This window comes from Dermatophagoides pteronyssinus, unplaced genomic scaffold (assembly GCF_027571235.1).
Source record: "Dermatophagoides pteronyssinus isolate colony J.1.1.1.1 unplaced genomic scaffold, Derpt_VIB-CSIC_2022.12 sq0006, whole genome shotgun sequence".
NCBI lineage: Eukaryota > Metazoa > Arthropoda > Arachnida > Sarcoptiformes > Pyroglyphidae > Dermatophagoides > Dermatophagoides pteronyssinus.
In genome coordinates this window covers 1699052-1723126 of record NW_027461530.1, presented here as the reverse complement: position 1 = coordinate 1723126, position 24075 = coordinate 1699052, and the positions used below count along the sequence as shown (strand labels likewise).

General features: G+C 28.4%; 1 protein-coding gene across 3 annotated transcripts; it reads right to left on the bottom strand.

Annotated features, from left to right (window-relative positions):
* Nucleotides 1–4643: 4643 nt before the first annotated feature.
* LOC113798878 (uncharacterized) lies at nt 4644–24033 on the bottom strand. 3 transcript variants are annotated; one of them, XM_075820197.1, is made up of 4 exons: nt 23423–24033; nt 19600–21139; nt 11131–11705; nt 4644–5131 (listed from the first exon to the last, which is right to left on the bottom strand). In XM_075820197.1, the coding sequence occupies exons 2-4, from the start codon at nt 20744–20746 to the stop codon at nt 4775–4777; spliced, it is 2079 nt and encodes a 692-aa protein (XP_075676312.1). In that variant the 5' UTR covers nt 20747–21139; nt 23423–24033; the 3' UTR covers nt 4644–4774. The 3 variants fall into 3 exon arrangements, with proteins under 3 accessions (XP_075676312.1, XP_075676314.1, XP_075676315.1); XM_075820199.1 differs by having other exon boundaries at nt 23434–24033; XM_075820200.1 differs by lacking the exon at nt 23423–24033 and adding an exon at nt 21234–21251.
* Between the last annotated feature and the right edge of the window lie 42 nt (nt 24034–24075).

Sequence of the window (24075 nt, the reverse complement as noted above, 5' to 3'; positions counted from 1 at the left end):
ATCAATCGATATGGAAAATTTTTTATCAACATCAAAACAAATACCATCATTGGATATGATAAAAGATTCAAAAATTCGTAATAGCCATTCATTTGATTTTCGAAAAATGATTATATTAATAATTATAATGTTAATAATAACAGTAATTTATTCGATATTAATTTATACAATTATTACAAATGAATTTAATGATTATTTTGCTGATGCACAACAACAAAATTATCTTGAAAAAGAAATGAAAATAAAAAAACGTAAAGAAGAAAAACGTAAGAAACGACGACAAAAACGTAAAGAAAAAAAACGAAAATTAAAAGCAGAAAAGAAAGCTAAAAAAAGAAAAGAAAAATTAAAACAAAAATTAATGGAATTTCGTAATGCTTTTCGAGCTAAATCATTAAGAACACAACAATTTCATAATAGCATTGCTCCATGCAATGAAACAGTAAAAGTTCCTGGTGAACCATCTAAATTATGGATCGAAGGTTTTCTTGATCATATTTCGAAAACACCATCATCAGAAACAACTGATGATGATGGTGATGACGATGAAGACGACGACAATGATGATGATGACGATGATGATAATAGTGATTCAACAAAAGAAACGGAAAGTTCAGAATCCGAAAATGATAAACGTCGAACAAAAACAAAAACTAAAACAAGAAATACAACTAAAACACAAAAAGAATTTAGTATTAATATCCTTAAAGTATTGAAAGAATTTATCGCAAATCAACAACAACAAAAACAACAACTATATCAGCAGCAGCAACAACAAAATACATTTCAAGCAATAAAAAATCAAGATTTTTTGACCACAAATCAAAAATTACCCGAAGATTTTGGTTATCAAACATCGACTGTATTTAAAGGTAATACTGAAGTATTGAAAATTCTTGAAAAAGAAATTCATCTACCAGATCAAAGAACATTATCATCAGCATTGGGAATAACAACAAAACCAAAACCAATAAAAAAACAACGACCACCATATTGGCAATCACCGACTGCGGCATTATCAACATCGCCGTATAAACAACAACAACCACCACCACCGCCATATTGGCAAACGCCGAATACGGCATTATCAACATCGCCGTTTGAACAACAACAACCACCGCAATATTGGCAATCACCAACTGCGTCATTTTTATCACCACCATTTAAACAACAACAACAACAACCACAATATTGGCAATCACCACCGTTTAAACAACAATATTATCAAGAGAAAAAACAATTGATAAAACCACAGAAAATAATTATCAATTTTGTACCATATAATTCAACTTCAACAAATGAAATTAGTGAAAATAGTGATAGTGATCAACAATCACAACACTATCACCACCACCACCAACCACAAAGAAAATCGATACAAAATTCATCAAATTTAAGAATATCATCGGAACATGGTATTGCAACAAGGATTGGTGAAGCCGTAGCTGAAGCAATGAGAATTAATATGAAAGTTTTGGATGATATTTATCCATATCATAAAGGGGGTGATAAACGAAATAAACAATAAATGTTAATAATAAATGTCAATTTCAACCAAATAAACAACCACAAAAACAAAACAGACTGGTAATGATGATGATAATAATGATAATAATCCTACCAACAAAAACAACAATAATAATCATTGAAATCTAAGGTGACCATTATATTACCAACCATCATCTAATCAATCATCAAATCAAAGATCGGATTGTTTAAATCTTTGTTTGTTTGTTTTTTTTTAATTTCTTTACACAAACGTGATTTGAATGAATGAATGAATTAACCCTGAATTTAAATAAATAAATAAAAATTTTACAACAACATTCAACAATAATACATACACACACACACACCTTTTCTATCAAACTATCAGGATATTTAGATTTAAATGATGATGATGATGATTTGATTTCTCATAAACTAATTGTGTCGGAAATGTTGAAAAATTTTTGTTGTTGTTTTTTCCATATATTTCTCACATTCAACAAACTTACACGAACAAACAAACGAAAAATGAACGCAAAAATCATATTCAGATCATCATCATAATTATCCATGGATTCATATGAAGATCATGATGATGATGATAATAATCATTCATTTTTGATCCATCAAAAAACACCAATATGCAAATGTGATTATCACAAAACAAAGCAAAAAGAGGAGAGAAAAAAAACATCCGGTTCAGTGAACAAAACCCCTCTAAATCACCACCACCACCATCATCATTATTGGGGGGAAAAAATAATGTCAGAATTTTGTTGTTGTTGTTTTTCTGGTTTGATTGAATAGCCATATGATTATTTCATTTTTATTATTATGGATTTCATGACGCCTAATTCGTTTTGGTTCATGTATCTTACCGATCATCATCATCATCATCATGATGGTTTGAAATTTGTTTTTTTTAGAAAATCAATGCGCGTAATAGTCATTCATGTTTAAAATTTTCAGGTAAAAAAACCAAGATAATAATTTAGTTCTAATAGATGACATAATCATGACGCGCGCAAACGTCAAACTCCCACACACACACACACACTTTACATTTATTTTATGAAAGTAATTAAATCGTCAAAAAATGGTTGAAAAAATTGATTATTATGGCAATGATGATGATGATGATGGGATAAAAGTCGAAATTTTTTTTCCATGTAAAATTGATAAATATCAGATTGAAGAAAGTTTGTGTTCGTAAAATATGGTAATGGGTAATTAAATTTAACAAACGAACTTTAAAAAAAGAAGAAAATCAATTTCGACAACCAATGTTTGGTGGTTGGTTTGGTTTTTGGGTTGAATGAATGATTATTGTATTTGAAAATGTCGTAATTCATAGATGATGATGATGATGATATAATCACAGAAACGATGAATCATTTAGAATTACGTCAAAATTAATTTCATATTTCACACTTCTTTTTGGTTGAATGGAATGTTTTTTATGGAAAAAAAAGAATTTAAAAAAACATTTTAAAAATGCAGATAATTTTCTGTTATCAAGAAAACTGAACTGAATTGAATTTTTTGTTGTTGAAAAAATGGATTTGCTTGAGTAAACAATACATAACCACCACCAAAAAAATAAAAAATCTAAAGATGATTATGTAAAAAAACAAGAATGAAAGAAAACAAAACAGAAAAATCATTTTGTTGAATAATAATTAATGATCATTAGAATAATGCATTGTGGTTTTTGTTGTTGTTGTTCGTTATACCTTTTGGTTACCTCGGTACAGTGTTCAATGTTTTTTTTTCTTCCAAACATCATTTGAATTGATATCTTTGCTTTCTGAACCAAAACAACAACAGCAAAAAAATCATTATTAAAATTGTCAATGAACGGAAATGAATAATTATTCTTTTTTCTTTGGCTTGGTAATTATCATTATCGTTGTTTTAATTTTCATTCATAAGATGATGATGATCTGGAAGAAGGTTACATATTTCCAAATTGTTTTATGATATAATTCATTTTTTAGCTTAAAGTTTCAGTCAATCGATTTTTGTTTATTTGTTTATGGCTGTTGTGAATGAAAAAAACATAAACAAACAAAACCGAATAACAAGAAGCACACATTCTTAAGATTTTTAGCATAGTTGAAATTCCTAAAGAAAACAAAGAAATTCCAAACGAAAGGAATTTGAAAAATTTGAAAAATTTTTCCGCCAACGAAAAAAAAAACCACCTCGAAGTATTTATTTAGTTTTATCGGTTCACCAAAAAAACACACGTTTCCTAATTGATAATCGATAAATGATGTTTTTTTTTCAAATTACAAAATGATATTCGAATTGCGGTCAAGTTGCGCATCCTTGTTACAAAAAAGGCATCAGTTTTTTTCAATTATAATTAGGATTTTAATTCAGTTTTTTTTAAAAAAATGAGCAATTGGCAATGAAAATGAACAGAAAAAAAAAAAAGATTTTGTAATTCAAAGGTGAAGAAAAAAACAAATTTTTCGGTGTAAAAATTTTGGTTATTGAAAGCCCGTCGTAGTGAAAAACACAAAAAAAAATTAAATAATTTAGAAAAAAAAACAATAATTTTTGCAGTAATTTTGAATTGTAGAAAAAAATTCTGGACAGGATTTAGGAATTTATGATGAGATCATTTTTGTGAAACGCTGTGTGATGGTAGTGTGTGTGTTTGAGCATGTTTGTTTGACAAGTTTTTTCTTGTTAATTTTGTATTCTTGATCATGTTTTTTGATTTGTGTGAATGAATTGGTGGGAAATCATACAGAAAAATTATTTAATTCCAGACGAAATTGTGACAAAAATAAAGATTATGATAATCATATGAAAGGGGAGAAAATAAATTAAATTAAATGAAATTGAAACTTGTGTAAACTTTTAAATAAAAATAGACAAATATTGTGTATCGAGAGAATTAGTCCATAAGTTCTGTTCATTGAAATCAACAGATGATGATAATGAAACATTGAGCCAAAAGAAAGATGTTTTCAAGATAAAAATGTTTGTTTGTTTGTTAATAAGGTCACTCTATGAATATTGGTAAATATTTATGTAAAAAAATTTGTTCAAAAAAATAGATATATTTATTTATTTTGTTTGATTGCCTGATGATGATGATTACAAAAGGATGTAAAAGAAAAGAAAACTAGATAATGTGTGTATTTGTAAACTAAATTAAAGTATACTGCTAGTATATGATTAGAATATAATTTTTAAATTAAAAGAAAAGAATATTGAGAAAATTTCTATAGAAAATAATATAGAAATTCTTGATTATTTTGATCGATGATTTTCAAGGAATTTTTTCATCATCCAATTTTGCAGCAGTTTTTGTTGTTGACGATGATGATGATGATGATTGATTTAATGATGATCCAGTATAAAAAGTGGAATTATTAACGGTAAAAATCGATGAAGATGATTGTTCAGTAGATTGATTAGAAGAATTATTTGATGTTGTTGATAAAAATGTTATCATTTCCAACATTGAACGAATCATATTAATGGCAACATTATTTGTTTGTTGTTGTTGTTGATGATGTTGTTCATTACCATTGATGGTTGATGATGATCCATTACCAGTTTGATGATGATGATGATTATCTCGTGTCATATGAGCCAAATGATTTTTTGATGATGATCGTTGAATCTATTTGAATGAATAAATAACAATAAATTAGTCTGGAACATTTTTGTAAAAGTTTTTCAAAAGTTATTCAAAAGTTAGTTCAAAAGGAAAATGATGCAATTAAAATGGATCAAATGACATCAACAGATTTTTTTTAAAAAGAAAATTACTAGAATCTTTTAAAAAAGATGATACTCTGATCTTTTTTTTGTGAGGAGGTCTGGAATTTCAACAACAAATTCAACATTCCAAAAAAACAAGAAAAGTGTGCCAGACCGAATGTATGGATGAACCACGTGCACAAAAAAAAAGATAAGCTTTTTTTCGTAAACAAGAGAAAAAAACACCAGATCAATGAATCTGAAACAAACAAACAAACAGAAAAAAAACAAGTGGTCGTCAAATATCAAATTTCTAAAAGTAAAAAAAAACTTTTGCAAACTAAAATTTGACAATATTGATATTGTCAAATTTAACTGATGAAGAAGAATATTGGTCAATTTTTGTTGCGGTCAAAGTTCAAAATTGATAAAAATCTTATGGAAGAATGAAAAAAATTGATCGATTAAATTATTTTCATCATCATCATCATTATTTGTCACAAAGTTTCTCTTTAGCTTTTCATCGCTATGTTTTTGTTCTCAATCAGAATTTTGAAAAAATAGAAAAATATTGAAAGACATTTTTCAGCTAATATCTATCTATCTATCATCATCGATATGATGAATATTGATAATGACCATCGTTTGTTTATTATGATGATAGTGATGGTCATTGAAATTTTCAATGATCACTATTCTTTTATATCTTCAATAAAACCAATAAAAATGACACTGTCGATCATTGTGATCAGAAAAAAAGGTCAACAAAAAAAACAAGAATTGAAAATCTTTGCGCAAACATTTGTTGTATTATTCACGATGACCATTTTATAAAGCAGAAAAAAAAACAAAAAAGATAAGTGGGAGTAAGGAAAACGAAATATAAAAAATCATTACATTGACCTAAACGATGATGCAAAGAAAGAAAGAAAAAAAATCGGATTCATAATCAACCAAGTCAGTCAATCACTTCATTCGATATTCGGTTTCATTCAATTTTCAAGCAACAACAACAACAACAACAACAAAAAGTAACAGCAGCTCAAATCAACTTACTAACTGGCATTACGATTGACTGCATCGGTTGTATTTTTTTTTTCTTTAATATTATTTTTTTTTTTACTATTCCCGGGACCAAAAAAAAAAGTAAGGAGAAAAAAAAATACTATACAAAGATGATGATGGAGAGGGAAAAAAGAAGCCCGGACAAATCGAATAACGAAGAAGAAGAAAAAAATAATAAACTCGATGACGAAATAGAAACGATGGACAAACACACACACAATCATCACTCAGCATCTTTCTCTCTCTCTCTCTCTCTCTCTCTCTCTCTCTCTCTCTCTCTCTCTCTCTCTCTCTCTCTCTCTCTCTCTCTCTCTCTCTCTCTCTCTCTCTCTCTCTCTCGATACAGCATCCAAACATCAGTTTTCGAATGGAAAAATAAAAATCATCATATTGCATTATATTTGCGCACCCAGAAGCCCAAAACAACATTACGATGTTGTTGTTGTTGTTGTTTAATACGCTCATCATCATCATCACACTTTTCTATGAAAATGAGAGAAAAAAAACTAACGAATAATAATTATTCCAATGATGATCAAGATGATGATGATCAAGAAAAAAAAGCTATAACTGTTCACTGTGTGTGTAAGTGTGTATTGAATAAAGTAAAAAAAACCAAACCAAACCAAACATCAATTCAAATTTGAATGATAAGCAACAAAGACAAGAAACATTGAAAAGAGATAATATATGTGTATGTTGATTGACCTAAAAGACCTTAACATCACATAATACTAAATCACATCTTGACCAAAACAGAGAAAAAAAGATTCAACTTTTTTTCTTCTTAGTTTTTGCTGTTGTTGTTGGCTTTATATTTTGATCTCGATCAACCAAACAAAAAAAAAAAAAACTATAAGATTTTGTCGAACAAGAAACAATGGATAATCAAACCTGGAAACTGGAGAGAGAGAGAGAGAGAGAGAGAGAGAAAAAAAAGGTAAATATTAAAAACATGATGAAGATCATCATCATCAGGTATCAAGGAAAGAAAAGTAGGAATCAGATCGAATCAAATTAAATTTTCATTTATTCAATATGTTTTGTATTAACACACACACACACAAGACGCCATCAAACAACATCAATGATGATGATGATGATAATATAATGACATGGATGATGATGATCATCATCATCATCTACATTATCAACGCCAATGGTTATGTGATAATCATCATCATCATCAAGTGTTATTGGAAATGGTTAGATTGTAGACACAAACACACACACAAACAATATATTTATACAAAGGTCAAAAGGGTATCCTTTCCATCATCATCATCATCATCGTATATGAAAACATATAGATATCAAGATCATCATCATTATTTATGTGTTGTGTGTGTGTTTGTGTGTGTAATTTTCAAATACAAACACATTTTGAACAACAAATGATTTTTCTCTCTCACTCTTGTCAAGAGATAATGGATAATTTTTTTTTTGTTGATCCATCCATCGAATGATTATTTACCATCATTTTTTGGTTGGTTGGTTGGTTGAGATTTATTATTTCTTTTCTTTTTGAGGGTAATCTATGGATATTCGTGATAATGATGATAATCGGGGATGTGAAAATGATAATAATAAAACAACAACAACAACAACCACAGAACGCTTCTTGATATTAATTTCAAATACCGGGTTCTATTTTTTTTCTTCTTAATTGTGTAGGTGTATAGACAAAGAAGAAGAAATGAACATGAAGCTAATCTGTTTCGATTATGTAATAGTGTTTAGCCAAAAAAAAAAACATTATTATCATGATTTTCGATCGAAAATTTGATTATATGGAAATAAACTAATTAATTCAGTTAAGCATCATCTTTGATAAAATCTTGCTAATTTTTGTTGAAGATGTTATATGGCAACCAGGAGAAAACAACAAAAAAAACTGATATGATAATCAATCATTTTGGCAAACCATAATGTTCATATTATGAAGAATATTTTTGTTTGACCTATTGACATTTTGGTAGAAGATGAAAATCCGGCTTCCAAATTAAATTAGACATAATTTCTAACTACCTACTAGCAGTTTGGTCATTTCATTCAATATCTCATCATCAATCTACATCTTTCAATCTAATACAACCGAATTGATTGAACTAATTTTTTTTTGTCACATAAAAAAAACATACATTCCCACGCAAATGTAAATTTAACGAAAAATCAATCGTTTGTAACGGTTTGTTTTCTCTCTTTTCCATCATACCTTAGGATCTTTTTTTCCTTTCTCTTTTTTTCTCTCTTTCCAAAATGTCCAATCCTTGCTAAATTATGATTTTCCTAATTTTATCGGGTATTGTCGGGAATGGGTCGGTTCAAATCCAAATACCACATTGGATATATGGCCAACATTCTACCAACCAACTCAATAATAATGGGGAAAATATTTTTTTTCAAAATGAAATTGAAAAGTTGAAAAATAACGAGAGCGAAAGTTCAAAATTGAATAAAAATGATTGCACGAGAGCATATGGTTTTTTGGATATTATTATTTTGATGTCTATTAATATTGGTGTGTTGATTTGTTTTTTTTTGTTCGTAAATAGTTTTGGGTCACATATACACACATACACCGCTGTTTTATAAAATTTTATTTTCCATTTAGTTCCACTATTTTGACTATCTTGACCTACACACACAGGTCAGGCTTATATAATAATTTTTACTTACAAAACGAACGAACGAAAAAAAAATTAAGTTTTCATCATAAGCATCACCTACACGAACAGAATAGTTATCATTAAAGGTTATATGTGTGAATGGAAAAGGCCAAATCGATTTGATTTGATGCTTTGATTTGGAGAATGTCAATTTTATTGAGCATCAAATAAGTTATCTTCAATTCGTTTTTCTTGGTTAGAGAGATACAGAAGGCAAATGCCCTTCACCTACTTCATGAATACATTAATATTCAAAAGTTATAACAATGAGAAAGAAAATGATAAAATCCCGGACAAATAACGGTATTTGATTTTTGACAGAAAATATTTTAAGCATCCAACATTGGAATGTGAAATAAGATTCACGTGAAATGACATTGGCTGCACGTGTAAAAAATTTCCTTTATTATTATTATTATTATCCGGGTTTCATTTCATGATCCTACCTATCTACACTCTCTCTCTCCCCATGTTAAACATCATATAACGATATTAATGAACAAAGAGATCCAACCGAGAGAAAGATGAAAGAAAAAGGTCATAGAAAGCTATTGTCCTTGTTCACATCATTCTATCGATCCAGGTTGATCACGATGATAATATATCGAGGGGTAGAGGAAAACAAAAAACAGAAAAAAAAACGTTGACTGATTATAAATGGGACAACCGAACAAATATATAAATTTTGCTCAATTGCTGAAAAATAATAAGTGAAAAAAAGTAAACTCTAAATACAACGTTATCTTTCATTTCACAATATTTTTCTCCATCTTTTCTCCTTACACACACACACAATGACAGAATCAAACAACAGAGCAAAGAGAAAAAAAAACATTTTGGGTGACATAAATGACAAAATACACACATACACTAACATATCCTAAGCAAATTATAACTTAAACGAAAAACGAAAAAGAAAAATGTAAACATAGTTTTTTTAAATGCAGTTTCTATGTTAATAATAATCATCATCCTAATATAATATTGGGCAAATATATAAAAAGAGAAAATTTGGCCAAAATTGGACACATGATGATTTTTCAATGTTGTTGTTGAATTGGGTAGAAAAAACATCAAGGAATCAACAACAACGAAACAAGAGAGAGCGAAGACAAATATTGATATCGCACATAAAATAAGAAGGAAAAAAAACCATAAAGCGATAACCAACCAGTCAACTATTAACAAAACAGATCTTTCTAGACAAGAGATGAAATGAAAAAGAGAGAGAGAGAGAGAGAGAGAGAGAGCGAAACAAACAAATTGAAATCCAATCAAGATCATCATCATCATCATCATTTTAGGAAAAAAAATAGGGAATATAATCTTATATAACTCTTGATAGCAAAAAGAAAAAAAATGGTTTGTATTTTTTTTCATTTCTGTCAGCGTGAAGATTTTCTTATTGCCCAAGAAGATCATCAAAAATGAAAGAAGAAGGAAAAAAAATCTTTATGGTACACAATCACAGTAGCGTTTCACCAAAAAAGAAGTAGGAAGATGATGATGATGAACATTTAGAAGATCAGTGAATTAAAAAGAAAAAAAAATATACAAGAATGATGGATGAGCAGTGATCATATAATGATATTTATCCTTAAAAGAGATAAGAAAAAGCTATTGGATGATAAGGAAAAGGCCTAAATTGTAGCAATTTTGTTGTTGTTGTTGTTGCAGATAGAGAGTTTCTTCCTCATGTTAATTCAATCAGATTTTACGGTTAGATTTTCATAAAGAATCTTTTTTGGTTGTTGACTGCCATTGATTGATATTGCATAAAGAGTGTCGAGAAAGACGACGACAATACATCATGTAAATTCTTAATTTTTCTATTCACATTGAATAGAAAGAAAAAAAAATCAAAAATCAAGATGTTTGGCAGCGAGAAACAAAAAATGTATGAATTTTTCTTTTTTTTGACAGCTCGATATTATTATATTATAATGGAGCAAATGGATTTACAGACACGGTAGATTACCACATAAATAATCCATCATAATAGTCTATGGTAATAGTTTTTGTAAATTTTTTTTCGAGTTCATTTTAGCCAAAAAAAAACTTTGAATAATAATGATTTGAATGTTTTCTTTTTTAAAATAAATCTGGCGTAGGAGTTGATGTTTACATCATAAATGTTAAGTGAGAAAATTTAAATAATCGTTTTCAATTCTTTTTTTTCACTAACCTTTAACATATGAAATTTATGAGAAATTTGTCGTAATTCATTACCAAGTTCAGAAATCTTTTCAAAATCAATTGGTAATGATACGGACATTGTTCGACGTTCATTTGAATGATGATGATGATGATGATGATTATGACTAAAGGAATCATCATTATGATGATGATAAGGCACTTCATGAAATGAAAGCAAAGTATTGCGTTGATGATGTTGTTTATTTGAACGATTTGTTACCAATTTCGGTATGAGAACAACATCCGGTAATGGTGCAATTGTTGATTTTCTTGTTGTTGTTATTGAATTAGCAGCAACATTATTATTATTATTATTATTATGTTGACGACATTGGCAACAAGAATTTAAACGACGATCCATTAATGGTACAAGATCAACATCCATTGATGGTCGATTATTATCATTATTCGATGATGATGATGATGATGATAATGAATCATTACGTATTATTTGTTCATTTGATTCATTTGTATCCAATTGTTCCATTATCGGTTCCATACGTAATGATGATGATGATGATTGTTGAACATCATTAGAATCAAGACTCATTGGAAATTGTAAATCTTTATTTTGTAAAAGAATGAAAAAACAATGAAAAATTATCAAATTACTTTAAACAAACTATAAAACATATAGATAAAAATAGCCACAAAAAAAAAATAGGAAAAAGGCTGGTTCGTCTTATGACTCCTAATCTAATGATGATGTTTAAAACTATCTATCTATACAGTTTGATTTATATAAAAATAGCGGGAGCGCTATAATGTTGAAAAATGCATACTATTCACACACAAATAGAAATTTTCAGGTTGGACATAGGCAGGCATTTCACATTTTAGTCATTCCAAACATTCCAGAGTTTGAAAAAAAATGCTATTTTTCATCATCATCATTATCTTCTACATCAATGAAGAATGTTGAATGAATGCATGTAGGCAGCACTACAACGAAGGCGTCATATTTTTTTTTATATAAAACTACTATACATTCATAAGAGTAACAAACCATTTTTCGATTAAAGATTGGGTTGGAATGTTGGTATGTGTGTCTGTGTGTGTATGTACAAAAAGTGGACACTGGTCATTTATAATGTCCATTCTTTTGTTATTTCTTGTTTATTTATATATATAGATAGATAACCAGGCTCCACCTTTTTTTACTATCGGGCGCCATTGTAGATTTTTGTTTTGTTTTGTTTTGAAAAAAGAACAAAACATTATTCATCCATGCCAAAAACAAGATGAATTTGAAATTTCAAAAAACAAAAAAAAACGAAAAATCTATTAAAAATTAGCACCAAAGCAAATGATTATTAACTAACTGAATATTTTGGTTTCGGTTGAATAAATTTTCACCTAAACATCCAAAGTGATTCATACAAACAAAAAAAAGAAGAAAAAAATAAAAAATACATGTCACACACACACGTTCACAAAACATCTATCGATATTCACACCTTATCCCAAAAAAAACAGGTGAAATAAACATTCATCATTTCAAATTGCCAATTATTAAATAAGGGAAAAAAACAATCATAAGAAAATAGAAAATGGAAAAATCATCATCATCATCAGGTTAAACCAAGAGAAAACCTGTCATTTGATGATGATGATGATAATAATGATTATAATGACAATCGATATGGAAATAAAAATGGTAAAATTACAACATTGAATAAAAATGATTTCGATGATGATGATCACCACCATCATCAAGATTTGATCATCATCGTGATGATGATGATGATGACCATAGTGATCATCATTATAATCAAAAGAAAAAAAAACAACAGAACGAAATGAAAAAAAAACGATACAAACTCACAATATTCATTTTTGAAACATTATTCGATCGAATTGTGTTCATTTTACACATCACTACTGGTTACTAATAGATATTATCATTATTCGTTTTATTTTTACTATTTTTTTTCTTTCTCTCTCTTCATTTTTTTTACTATAATAAATATAATGATGTAACGATGTACCTGACCTTTGCCCTTTTTTTGATCTCCATCATCATCATCATCATCATTTAGTTTGCTATCGAAAAAAATGATGTTTTTAAAATCGTAGAAACAACAACAAAAAAAACAACGACCTTTTTGGTGGTGGTGGTGATGGTGAATAATGGTGATGGTCAATCATCATCATCTACCATCACTACCATCGAGCACTTTATGATTTGATCAGGGACCAACAAACTAAACAACAACAAAACGAAAAATGAATGATGAATGGGATGAATATATTTTACTTTTTTTTAAAAAACAGAATTCAAAATTTGAACTACAACCTTTCTCTCTCTCTTTCTTACATGACAACTTTTCAATTCTCCATCATCATCATCTGTTTGTTCTTTCATTTTTTGTTGCTTGTTTGTTCGTTTGTGTGTAAAAGATGGTGAAAATTTATTTAAGGCAGAAAAAAAAACTAAACGAAACGAACGAAAATTATACGACAGGTCCGAATGACCGATGAAAATGTCAAGCAATTATCGTTTTTTTTCTTTTTTTGGTTATTGTTGATGCAGTGATGGTAAACGACGGATGATGATGATGACGATCATAATGTGTCATGCGATCATCATACGAAAAACGTTTGTTCGTTTGTTTTTTTTTAAATTGAAAAATCTTAAAAAAAACGACCAGCGGTCAATATCTATCCATCCATCTATCTCTAGTTTTTTTTGTTTTTGTTAGAAATAAGCATCTCTCTAAGGAGAGAGAGAGAGAAAAAAAAACTAATTCAATTTTCACCATTTTTTTTCAAATATCATCATTGACCATTAGGGTGTTTACACACCCGACATAATCATATCATATCGTCATCGACGATGATGACGATGACGACGACAAGAAAGCAAAACTGGATTTTATTCTTGCTTCTTTAATTCTATTCTGAATGATAAAAATGGTTGAAAAAAAACAATCTTTCAATCTTTTCAAGTTTCTTCAAAAAGAAGAAGAAGAAAAAAACTTGACTTAAACTGGCCATGGACAAATGTGTATCATAATCATCAATATTGAGTTTGAATAAAACGACGATGATTATGATGATGATGGAGGACAAGTAACGAAGAAGAAGAAAACGATTCTCGTACTCATACTTTATCTATTTATCTAGCTGATTTAATTTTTACGAAAATACTATTTGGACACAAGATTATGATTTTGAAAAAAAAACAAAACAAAAGAAATATCGTAAATAATGATTTGATGTTGATGTGGAATAATGACAGCTAAAGAAGAAAATTATTGGACAAAAATTAAATGGAAATCAGATTAAGTGTGTGTGTTTGATTCAGTTTAGGGAAAAAGTTTAATTGTGCATCATTTTTTTCAAAAAAAAACTAATTTAATTAAGATTTTAAATTATCATTTTTTAAAAAAATTAATGGATCATCCCCATTAACCATTTGGTCATTGATCGAACGGGTTATTGACCGGTTTGTGTGTATCTATCGTTTGAGAAATAAAAAAAACAACAAAAAAATCACCATAAAGTGATAAGACGATAATCTTTTTCTCGAAAAAAAAGAATCGATCGATCAATCTTGATTTTTTTTCTGGCCACATAAAAACAAAAATATTGATAATGGTGACATATCAACAAAACACAGTCAGGATTTTGATCAAGAATCAAAAAAAAAATCTTCCTAAAATTAATTATTTGTCAATTAGCTTTGAGTTACTGATGATAAGACACATCTTCTACTCTCTTAACGATAATGATCACCAAAAATTACGATTCGTTTCACTTCACACACATAAACACATCATCGATTTGACCATCATGATGATGTATGAAAAAAGAAAGAAAGAAAACAGAATGATGAAGAAAATAAAAATAAATAAAAACACTCAGCCAAAAAAAAAGCACCGAGTATCGCCGCATCAATCGATCGATATGAATCGAATGTCAACATTCAACAAACACAAAACTAACAACCATAGGAAAAGTAAAAGCTTTTTTTTCGGGATGTTTTTAAATCTTTATCGTTTGATGATTTGTTTACCAGCAACGAAAGCAACAACAACAACAAAAATTGACTATCCGATGAATAATAACGACATGCGAATATAAAATTGTGTGTTCGGTGTGTGTGTAAACGTAAAGGTAAAATAAAAAAACAAACAAAACGATCAAAAACCATTAACATCATGATAGAGATGCTGAACATTATGGTAAATTCAGTCTTTCTTTCTTTTTTATACACAGGGTGTTGATTGATAATGTTGGAAAAGAAAAAATCCTTAAAGAAGAAAATCTTCAAGTCTCGTGTAAGACACGAGTCATCATCAACATCATTGATGATAAAATTATGTGTGTGTCTGGTCACGAGTCATCATTATTATTTGTCAATAGGATGTGATTTTTTGTTGTTGTTGATTCCTTTGAATTAAAAATAAAAAATCAAATCAAATTTCCACCAACAAAAAAAAAAAAAAAAAGATCCTTATCCTCTCGGCAAATTATTGTTGTTTGATAATGAAAAAAAAATGTTTCGAATCAATTCAACACACAATTCAAATTATCGATTAAATAACCAAACACATAGAATAGACACAGAAAAAATGATGATAAAATAATCATAATGTAAAGAAAATTTTTTGATTTTAAAATTTTCCAGAAAACAAAAATCGTGACATATGTTTCTAATGCTATATGATAATATAAAGAATCAAACGCCTACATGATTGTTAGGAATATTATCTTTCCGTGAAAGTTTCTTCGAAATCAACAGAAAAAAAGATTCAACACCTTTTTTTCTCATTCCTAATCATTTTCATTGATCTAATGATTGATTCTACAGCGGTAACAAAGCAAAGCCAAAAACCAAAAACCGAAAAAAGTCAATACACGCAAACAATCGATTAATCGAATCGTTTGCAAATTGGGAAAAAAAAAGTTAAATAAATGATTTGATATTCATTGGATTTATTATATAACATTATTATATTCAATGGATCAGAAAATAAGCAAAAGAAAAACCCTATTATTAAAATGAAATCATCATTTAAAATTCATCATCATCATCATCTTAATCAAGATAAAAAATATATTCTTATTTTTTTTTGTCTGTTTCCATTTTACAATAATGTTGGATATTTATCCATAATAATAATAATAATAATCATCATCATAAGGATTGTCATATTTTATCATATTATTCTTTATTTCACTGTTTTTTTTCTCTGTTGATGATGATGATGATGATTACTATCATTAAATTTGAATGAAATTCGATAGTGTTTGGTTTATTTTTCTCTTCACTTTACTTAGAGTATAGCTCATCAATGATGATGATGATGAATACCAAGCAAAAATAAAAAACAAAATGGCCGTTTTTTTCATTTCACATACAGTGTATGTGTTTTTTTGTTGTTGATAATTTACTGAAATTTACAAACATGTGTGGACATTATTTTGGCGAGAAAAAGTTAGAGAGAGACCGAGAGAGAAACGGGGAGAGAGAGCAATAACCACCACAAACTAAACTAGAGAAAAAAAACCATCATCTTTATCATTTTTTTTCTTAGTTTAAGAATTACGAAAAAAACAGTAGTTGAATTTTCAAACATTTTCTCCCTCTCACTTTGCATCCAAACCGAATTTGAATTTCGGGAAACTAGAAAAAAAAACGCATCCACAATTTTTTTTTGTTTTGTTTTGTTGTCATTGATGATGATGTTATGTTGGCAAAACAAGTATAAACATTTGGAAATATATATTTTTTTTTCTTCCACCACCATCCAAAATGTGAACATCAATAGAATGTTTTTCTTTCTTTCTTTTTTTTTCACGAAAACAAAAACAAATTCAACGGCCGCACACAAACACACACATCATTGATGATGATCATGATGCAATGATAAGCGCCGGGTTTTAAAAGATTTTTTTTTCATTTTCTTACAAATAAAGAAAATGAAAAGAAAAAAAAGGTCCAGAAGATTCTAAAAATAACCAAAAGAAAAAAAATAAGGCTCCCAGAAAGCAAGAATTTTTGTTTAAAATGTATTTCATCGTTGTTAATGATGGTCAAAAAAAAAAAAATCATTGTCAACATTGATATCAGATTTCTCACTGTTTCTTCTGCAACATTTAGTAATTATGATGTTTTTTGTTGCTGTCAAAATTCAACTAAGAATATTCAATTTCATAATTATGTAATTTATAATTATCCAATTTTTCAATTTTTTTTTCGTTGTTTTTTGGTGTAAATTTCTCACTAAGAATTAGAGATTAGTGATGAAACAACAAATCTCTGTTTCTAAATCAAGAAATTAAACTTAACCTAGATCATCATCATCATCAAAATCAAAGGTAAATCAGTGATCACATTACATTAATACTTATTTAGTCAAATCAAAAAAGAAGAAGAAAAAAAAGTTAATTTTTGTATGCACCCAAATATACGAAAGAAAGAAGAGAATATTGTAAATTGATTTGCCCTGAAGCTTGCTTGGTCGTTTATATTTATTTTAAAAAAAATCAAACGATAATATAATTATCACACACACTACTATCATCATCATCAATAAGTAATCAGGATTAGAGTGATTAGTCAATCAATCAATCAATCACAAATAATCAATCAATAGATAATTATTATAATGGCGCCCAGGAAAATTTTTCATTTTCTTTCCTTCTTTCTATCGATTTATATATCATTATTATAAAAATTTAGCATCTTTGTATGGATACAACAGCTAGAAACAAAACAAAAAAAAATGTTGCGGACGATGCTGAAGATGATTACCGTTCATCTTTAGGATTTTTTTTTCGAAATCCCGGTACTCTCATCTCATCATCAAATCTGTCAGCCAATTTTTTTTTCTTATTCATTCATTTTGGTGTAATATGTTGAACACCAAAATCACGAACAATTGCCCTTTAGGGCTATGTTTGTGTGTGTGTATGATTACACCATCATCACTATAGTTTTTTTTCTTCATTTCCATTGATCATCAATGATGATGGTCAAATGGTAGCACAATGAAGAAGAAAAAAAGAAAAAAATCATATATTGAGCCCGGGAATTTTTTTTTCTTTTCTTCAACTCCGTATTAAATGAACTTTGACATGTTAAACATACACACACAAACACATATGTTTACCTAAAATACAGTTTTTCTCTTTTGGCTTTTATTTTTTTAAGTTGCACAAAATGTGTGATGTGATACGGAGTTTTTTTCTTCTTCTTCTTTTCTATCGATATATTATTGAGCCCAGATATTTTATAAATTCACCTCAAGGTCAGCAACAATCTTTACACATATAGAGTAGAGTAGAAAAACCCTAAGCTAACCAATTTCAATTCATACTACACACACACACTAATCAATGACATTAAATTCAAACGGGAAATCAAAATAAGAAAAAAAATTATCATACTAATCATTTCCATCAAAAAACACCATTTTCTTTATTTATTTATTTAGATTTCCATAAAGGAAGGAGCCATTGCTCTTTTATTTTTATCTTGTTTTTGTTGATCAAATATTCATTGAATCAATAAATAATTATTCGATTTGATGTGATTTGATTGAAAATCACTAAAAAAAAATATGAGATCAATAAAGGTCAACTTGAAAAAAATAGATCTCAAGGATTTTTTTTTTTTTTTTGAAAAAACAAATAAAGAGTTTTCCTATCATCATTTCATCTATCTATTCAAATACTTTATATTTATTTATTTAGATTAGATATAAGCCAAATACGTACCCAAATACGAACAGTCTAAAAAAAATATCAAAATTGACCTAGTTTAAACATTTGACAGCTCCATTCTTCATTTTTAATATTTGCTTATTTGAGCATCATCAATTCCAAAATCAATATCTCTCTCACTCTCTGGTCAAACATATAACACCTACTATTAACCTGACTAACTGTATTACGGTTATGTTGAAATCTTTTTTTTTACTAGCTACTATCTGGGATTTCTATTTTTTTTACTCTCCGTCTAATACTTTTAAGAGCAAAAAACAACAACAACAACAATAACAACAATACTGGACAATTGTCAATTGACAATAACTGAGGAAAAAATGGAAATCAAATCAATAGATCTAAGGGTGATTTTTTTTTGGAATGAAAAACCGTGAGAAAGTGTGTAACATGTTGACCCTTAACAGGTGGTGGTCATAACACAAAACATAGAAATCATATGGTCAAATGATCCATTATATCGTCCACCCCTACTTATGGATACAATAGATTTTTTTACCTCGTAATAATCATTATAATAACAAATGAATGAACAACGAATTTCGGGTGAACATGTATAGTGAGCATGTATGGACAACGGTCAATACGTGTGCAGTGTATGTGTATAGCACGCGAAAAAAAACGTTATCATTACGTTTGCTTATCGAGAGAAAGTGAATATAGATGAAAATTTTTTGTTCAGAAGTAAAAATAAAGATATGGATATTATAAAGGTTAAACTTACGTTCATCGTCATCATTTTCCATTTCGATAATTGGTGATAATAAACTTCGAGATCCATACAATGTTTGATTGGCATAAATTTCATTGATTGTTGATTGAAACAATTGAGAATTACGAGAATTTTGTGAATTAATCAAAAAATGATTCGGTGATTGACGTCCAAAACGAAAAGAAAATCCTGATGCCATTTGGATTTCATTCAATGGTATTGTTGGAAGTGGTGGTGGACTATGACATTCAGATTGATCACGATAACCTTGAATCATTGATAAAGAAAGTTGAAATCGTGAACCAAATTGATGCGGACGATTATTATTATTATTGATGATTGAAACAGCTGAATTATCCGCATCATTATTGTCATTATCGAACAATGAATTAAAAACATTGCTTCGATTCAATCGTGGTGCCATTCGATGAAAATAAGGCATTCGACGGCCATTTGGAAGGCTAAATTCGGGTTCATTTTGTTCGGCCATAAAATGACTTGCACTTGTACCATCAATAAAATCATTTGAAAAATTTTCATTAATGTCATCATCATTTTCCATTAATTGTGGTGAACGATAACGATGACGACCATATGTACTAGCACCAGGAATTGGAATCGGTGTACTTGAACAACGACTTGTACTCGAACTTGTTGTTATGCTTAAATTTGGCTCACGTTCAATATGCTCCATTTGTACTTGATATTCTTCATTGTTATTGTTGTTGTCATCATCGTACATCAATGCCATTGAACAACTAGGTCGTATCGGTTGATACCATTCTCGTTCTATCATTAATTCTTGATGCTGATGATCATCAATATTTTCATTATCATTAAGAAAAACATCATCATCACCAACTTCTTCAAAAGAAAATATATCATATTGATATGCATTCGGAAAATTTGAATCATTATTATTATTATTATTTTCCATTTCATTTTTTACTAAACGATTTTCTTGTCTTTGTATGGCCAAATTGAATGCCTGTTGTCGTTGTGTAAAATGATTCATCATCTGTGTAGTAGATGAATTTCGATTAACAACAGCAGGCGAATGAATCGGTGTAAAATGATGATCAATTGAAATTAATTCATCATCGATACCTTCATAATCTTCTTGTACAATCATCGAATTCATTGATGTATTTGTAGCCATAGCTGTTGTTGTTGTTGCTGTTGATGTACAATTGTTGTTAATATTATTTGTCAATATTATATTCGGTACCGATTCTACACCAAATGGAAATGAATGATTTAGAAAATGGTGAAACTTCAAAACCACTATCAAAACTAAATGCCGATACTGAAATTGGACGTGGTCGAATTGATGTTGTAGTCGGGGTATTAATGCAATTATTTGTAACAATTTCTGTTGTTGTTGTTGTTGTCATAAATGATGAACCACTATTATCATTAATCGATGAAATTGTTTCAGATTGTAATGGATTGATACAACGATTCATAGTGTTATTGGTTAGAAAATCTTCTAGATTTGAATTATTCATTTTTTTCTTGGTTCAAATATCCAATGTTGTTAATTCAATCAATTCTATATATGTCATAATCAAAAAATAAACAAAAAAACAAAGATTAGAAAAAAAATAGAATGAAAAAAAAACAAAAACAATCAATCAAAACAATACCAGAAACAAAAAGATAATACTTTCACAATGTATGAATCATATCTTTTAGATTTATATTCATGATACAATATCAACAACAACAACAACAACAAAAACTTTTTATTTCAATGGCTACTGTCTGTGTCTTTGTTGTCGTTTCTAAATTCAACAAAGAAATCACCAAAAAAGAAAAATCTAAAGATTTTGTAAAAGAAGACCCATTGATTGATTTGACCATGAATGATCGAACGACATAAACTAAAACATTACGAACAAAAAAACGAACAAATCTCGACAACAACAAGTGTTTGAATGATAAAGCATAGCAACAACAACCAAAAAAAAACCCAATTTTCAATCGAAAAAAAATTGAAACAACAAACCACTAAGGTCCCAAGGACGATAGTAAACTTTTCATGAAATAAAAACGTAACATTTTCGTTTTTTTTCGACAATAATGACCTTAAGGCTAAAAGTTCAGGCTATTTTCATTTGTTATGGACACCTGTTTTTATTAAGGTGTAGAGTGAATTATATTGGTTTTTGATCGTAAAATACACACCATACACCATCAACCGTCAATGAACATCGAACGAAAAAAAAATAGAGACAAAACGAAATGTAAACAAACACCCCCCGTCAAAAAAAAATTCTGAATATGTTTGAATGATGCAACAGTAAGAAGAAGAAAAAGAAAAATCGAAAATACAAAGATTGCATCATCGAAGTTTAGCTTAGCTTTGAACAACAACCACAAAAATAAATGAAATTTTAAGAAGATCTTTGAACATAAAGTCCAATTGTAACGATAGAAATATCAATCATTTCACGAAAAAACCAAAAATATCAATCATTATTGTTATTTATCATCATCAACGATCAATCAATGGTTAATTTTATCATAGGGTAGCTTATCGATAAATGATAAACCGTTAGGCACACATAAATAAACTAAATCAACCATTATCAAGCAGCAGAACCAATAATTTAATGTCTGTTTTGGTTCAATTAACTATGACAAAAACAAAAACAAACATGATAAGCCGAGAAAATGTAGAGAAACAAACAAATAAATAACTATTGAATTGAAAAAAAACACTATTAATTATCACCACAAAAATTTATATTTGAAAAAAACCAATTACAAATGCAAACATGGATTGTTATTCATTGATTTGTGTTTGAATATTGTCAACCGAAAAAATCAAAAGTTAATAGAATATTATCACAAATTTTCCTATCTAAAATCTCTGAAATCGATAGTGAAAGGGTTCTTTTTCCTGATCATTAAATGAATGAATCGTTAAATCAAACCAGTTTGAGTGAAAAAAATAAAATAGAAACATTATAAAACGGTAGCCTGCCAATCAAGGTAATAAATTTTCAACGAAGATCGAAAACAACAACAACAAAATTAACACATTTATTTTATTTTTTTTGAATGTATTAACCCTTTTTTTACCTGCATGAAACTTATTGGTTCATTATCCTTTTATGATTTTGATTTTTGTTGCTCTGTTTTCAATTATTCAATCAAACATTATTGATGGATGATTCATTTTTTTGTTTATTTTTTTTCTATGTTTATTTCTTGCATAAGCTTCATTTTTTTCAATGTTTATTATATAAAAGATTGACTTTTGCTACTTGGAAGACCAAAAAAAAACGAAGAAAATTTATAACCAAATCTAAAGCCAAAATAGATAGAAAAAAAAGAGAAAAAGTGTGGCGGACATACGAAAAAAAAACACTAAATACACATTAGTCAAGCTTTTGATGTAGAATTAGAATCGAATAAATTAATGTTGTCGATTCGAACGTTTTATTTTTTTTGTGTAAAAAGAATTTTCTAGAATAATTTGATTTTTTTTTTACTTCGCTTTTCACAAGAATTATTTTTGTTGTTTTTTTTTTTTTTTTTTTTGAATAAGAAAAAAAAATTCCCGCATATTCGGATATTATTTAATTCTTTCTGTTTATTGGCAATAAGCCTAAACAACTCTCAAGCAAAAAAAAAAAATAAAAATAAAAATAAAATAATTAAAAAAAAGATTGTTGTTGTTGCTTAACATAACAAAATGTCTTTCACACAGAATTTTTTAAAAAAAACGTAAACATCAGCCAAAAAATATAATTTTTTTTTCACTCTGCTATCACTAAATTATCTTAAGTTTCAATCTTTTCAAATATATCAAATGTTTTCAACTTACCCGATACATACAGATTCTACGAACATGCGAACCAGAATTAGCCAGGTTGAATGATTAAATCGATGATGCAACAATGATAATGATTTGAACAAAATCTATTCGATGATCATTGTAACTAATTGATTTATCATTTGTATTCTATTCGATGATTATACCGCTTGTTGATTCATTAGAAGAAATCGATTGTCTTTTTTATTTTGTAAATTAAAAAAAACATTACAGAAAAATGTTTATGTTTGGTTTTAAAAAAAAGTTTGTAAACAAAACAAACAAAAAAAAATTCAATTCATAAAAAATACACAGTTATTCAATTAAACGAACGACCACGTTGTATGACAACCAAACATCAAATGATTTCAATTTTTTCAAAAAGCGTCGATTACACAAGTGTCCATCATCACCCCTCTTCAGTGAATACATACGCTCTCTCTCTCTCTCTCTCTCTCTCTCTCTTCTGTTTCCTATGCCGATATCCAAAATTTTAAATCCAACCAACCGCAATTGACCGCAATCAGTAGTAGTGGTATTGAATTTAACCAAAAACCAAAAAAATCGAATGATAAGTGTGAATTGGAATAAAACTGAATGAATGAATGAATTCAATGCACATGTACACATTGAACAATCAAAAGTGAAAAAGAGAAGAGAGAAAA